The sequence below is a fragment of the Pituophis catenifer genome, unplaced genomic scaffold (assembly GCF_029215685.1).
Source record: "Pituophis catenifer annectens isolate HBS135680 unplaced genomic scaffold, rPitCat1.0.hap2 SCAF_4, whole genome shotgun sequence".
NCBI classification, from domain to species: domain Eukaryota; kingdom Metazoa; phylum Chordata; class Lepidosauria; order Squamata; family Colubridae; genus Pituophis; species Pituophis catenifer.
The window spans coordinates 109,447,453-109,450,632 of NW_027256884.1; the positions used below are offsets into that span (position 1 = coordinate 109,447,453).

The 3,180-nt window shown below is 53.4% G+C and overlaps 1 protein-coding gene across 1 annotated transcript; it reads left to right on the top strand.

Moving 5' to 3' along the window:
* Nucleotides 1-648: 648 nt before the first annotated feature.
* AMER2 (APC membrane recruitment protein 2) lies at nucleotides 649-2,556 on the top strand. The gene is made up of 2 exons (XM_070943901.1): nucleotides 649-1,507; nucleotides 1,682-2,556. The coding sequence occupies exons 1-2, from the start codon at nucleotides 649-651 to the stop codon at nucleotides 2,554-2,556; spliced, it is 1,734 nt and encodes a 577-aa protein (XP_070800002.1).
* The last annotated feature ends 624 nt before the right edge of the window (nucleotides 2,557-3,180 follow it).

Sequence of the window (3,180 nt, forward strand, 5' to 3'; positions counted from 1 at the left end):
CGGGGGACTTTCGAAGGTAGAGATTGAACGGGACAGGGTACCCTCCTTTATGTCCGTCTCCCACTATCAGCCCCGCCTCGCCGGTAGAAAACTGTGCCCTCAGCGGATGAAGAGTCCTGGAGAGAGGGTCCCCCTTGGGTCCCCCTGAACACACAGGCGCCTGAGGAGCCGGAGCCATGTTTCTTGCTTCGTTAGCCAGAGCTTCGTATGCTCCAAATCACCCGCCCCCAGCCCGCGTTCCTCACGCAGACCCCGAGGCTGAGCGAATGAGCAGCCGCAGTCCCAGCCTCCGCGAGTGGATTAAGTTAAACCAGCCTCTCTTCCCCCCACCTACCCCCCTCATCGTACGGGCGAAGGCAGGGAAAGGAGCCGCCCCCTTTTCCCCCGGCCCCTCTTCGCGGCTCAGACGGGGGCTGTTGTGGCTCAGGTTGGCCGCCATGGACGGCGGAGTCTGGCGCAGGCCCAGGCCCGGCGCGGAGGCAAGCTGCTCAGCCCTGCCTGGGTTGCCATGGTGACGGGCTGCAGGCAGAGCAGCAGCGGCGGCGTCGAGGCTGTCAGTGAGAGTCAGCCGAGCGAGCGAGCGGCGGAAATCAGGCGCAGGCGTCCGTGGGGGCTGCAGGAGGGGAAGGCAGCGCCGCCGCGGCCGCCATGGACGCGCACTGCGATGGTGGCGAACCCACCGCGCTGGGAGAGCAGCCGCCGCCGCCCTCGGGCAAGCTGAACAAAACCGCTTTCAAATTGTTTAAGCGAAGGAAATCCGGGGGCGCCATGCCAAGCATCTTCGGTGTGAGGAGCAGCGGCAAAAGCAAAAGCAGCGAAGGCGGCGGCGGCGGCGGCGGGCAGGGAACGGGCATGGTGAGGAGCAAGACCCACGACGGCCTGGCTGAGGTGCTGGAGCTGGAGAGCGGCAAGAACGAGGGCCCAGGGACTGTCGAGAGCGGCCGTGTGGCGGGTAGCGGGGGCGCCTCGGTGGCCGCCAAGGAAGCCGCCTCTTCCTGCTCATCCTCGGCGGCGGCGGGCAAGTCGCACAGCTTCTTCTCGCTGTTGCGTAAAAACGGCCGCTCCGACGAAGGCGGCAAAGGCGAGAGAGCCAAAGGGCGCGGGGGCCTCAAAGGGCTCTTCAGCAGCATGCGGTGGCCCCGCCGGGAGAAGCCGGGCGGCGGGGTGAAGGACGACGAGGCCGGCGAAGGCTCCGAGGGCCAGGCCAGTCCCAGCATCCTCAATACGGGCTCCCTCACGGCCAGCCTGGAGTGCATCAAAGAGGAGGCACCGCCGCCAGGAGCGCCCACTGACACCGTCCGGACCCCCCTGGTCACTAAGGATGGAGAACAGCCCACGAGTCTCCTTGCCACTGAGGTCATGCCCACCCCGGACCTGGCACCGCAACCGGCCCCATGTGGCTCCGGAGGAGAGGAGCTTCCCGGGATTCTGCCCCAGGAGAAAGAGATCCATCCTGAATCCACCAGTAGTGATGGCCAAGAGATCAAGGAGGACTCGGCTAAAACAGGTGACCTCCCCATCAAGTCTTCCCCCCCTGTTGAACCCAAGTATGAACGCAGCCAAGAGTCGGCAGCAGCCCCTGACCCTTCCTCTCTTGATCCACCCTCTGAGCCGTCTATTGACCGTATTTGTTTGATGTTTGCTGACGTGACTTCACTGAAAAGCTTTGACTCTCTTACAGGCTGTGGGGACATTATTGCTGACCAGGAAGATGACGTGGGCAGCGGCGGTGGCAGTGGTGGAGGTGGAAGTGAGAGGAGTGCCCCTGGGATTGGCAAAGCTGGGCCCTCCAAGAAGCCTACCGGTGTGGTGACTTACCAGGGAGGAGGAGAGGAGATGGCCAGCCCTGAACAGGTGGGAGGTACTCAGGAGTTCTGGGATTTATTGTCGCACACTGAAGAGAAATCAGAGGGGACATCAGGAAGGAAGGAATCCCCTGAGACCTCCAAAGGTGATAAGATTGTCAGGAGAGTTCAGGATGGGTCAGCAAATGGAAAGCACATTGGTCTTAGCCAGATTCCAGTTCACCACCAGAAAGAAGACCAAAAAAATAGAGAAAAGGAGCAGCAAGAAGCCATTCCCAGCAGTGATGAGGGCTATTGGGATTCTACTACACCTGGACCTGAAGAAGACAATACTAATAGTATTCAGAAAGAGGTAATTCCCAGGGACAGCTACAGTGGGGATGCTCTCTATGATCTGTATACTGATCCAGATGAAAACACAGCAACTGTGACTTCTGCAGAAAATATCACCACAGTGACTTGTTGCAAGCCATTATCTCCGATAACAACTACTTGTCCAGTCAAAACCCATACAACTTCACTCAAGGATTCCAAGATACCCATCAGTATCAAGCATTTTACATCGCCACATAGTAGCCATGGCCAGGATTCCAGTAATAGCCATCACATTGTACATCACCAGGCTACCAAAAGTGAGATCCCTAGAACAAAAATCCCTGTTTCAAAAGTGCTTGTACACCGAGCCAGTTACCGAAGCTTAGCAGGGACAACAGGTAAAACAGCCACATATCATGAAAGTGCCAAAAAATAAAAGGAAATAATAATGGGCATCCCAGTCTTTTCAGGAACCCTCTAATAAGCAGTTTGGCCTTGACCTCATCTAAAGGAAGACACTTCCCTTTTATGAATGATGAATGCAAGGGACAAATGCTTCTCAATTCCATCTTGAAATACAATGTGTGTGTATGTAATGCTTCTCAATTCCATCTTGAAATACAATGTGTGATATATATATATATATATATATATATATATATATATATATATATATATATATATATATAAAATTTCTTTTTGAGCACTTTTTTAACATTTGTATCTGTTTTTCCCGATTCGCTAAAATACTTTGAAGGCTACTTTTCCATGCATTTTGTGCAAGCAGAAATTTGATTAGGAATAGAATTAATGCAAACTTCTATTAAGAAGACAGAACTGTGGGAGAGAGAGGACCAAATGAAGTTATTCAGTATATATGAGCTTTTTAAAAAAAATGTTTTTGGCTTATATTGAAAATGCTTGCTCCAATACTGTGAGAAAGTGTCAAGAATGATAAAATAGTAGTAACAGCAGTAAAACTTCAGATATTTGAGATATAGAGAGTGCTGTCTACTGTTAGCAGATTCAGTTCGTTAAAGGTAGCTGATTAACAGGTTAG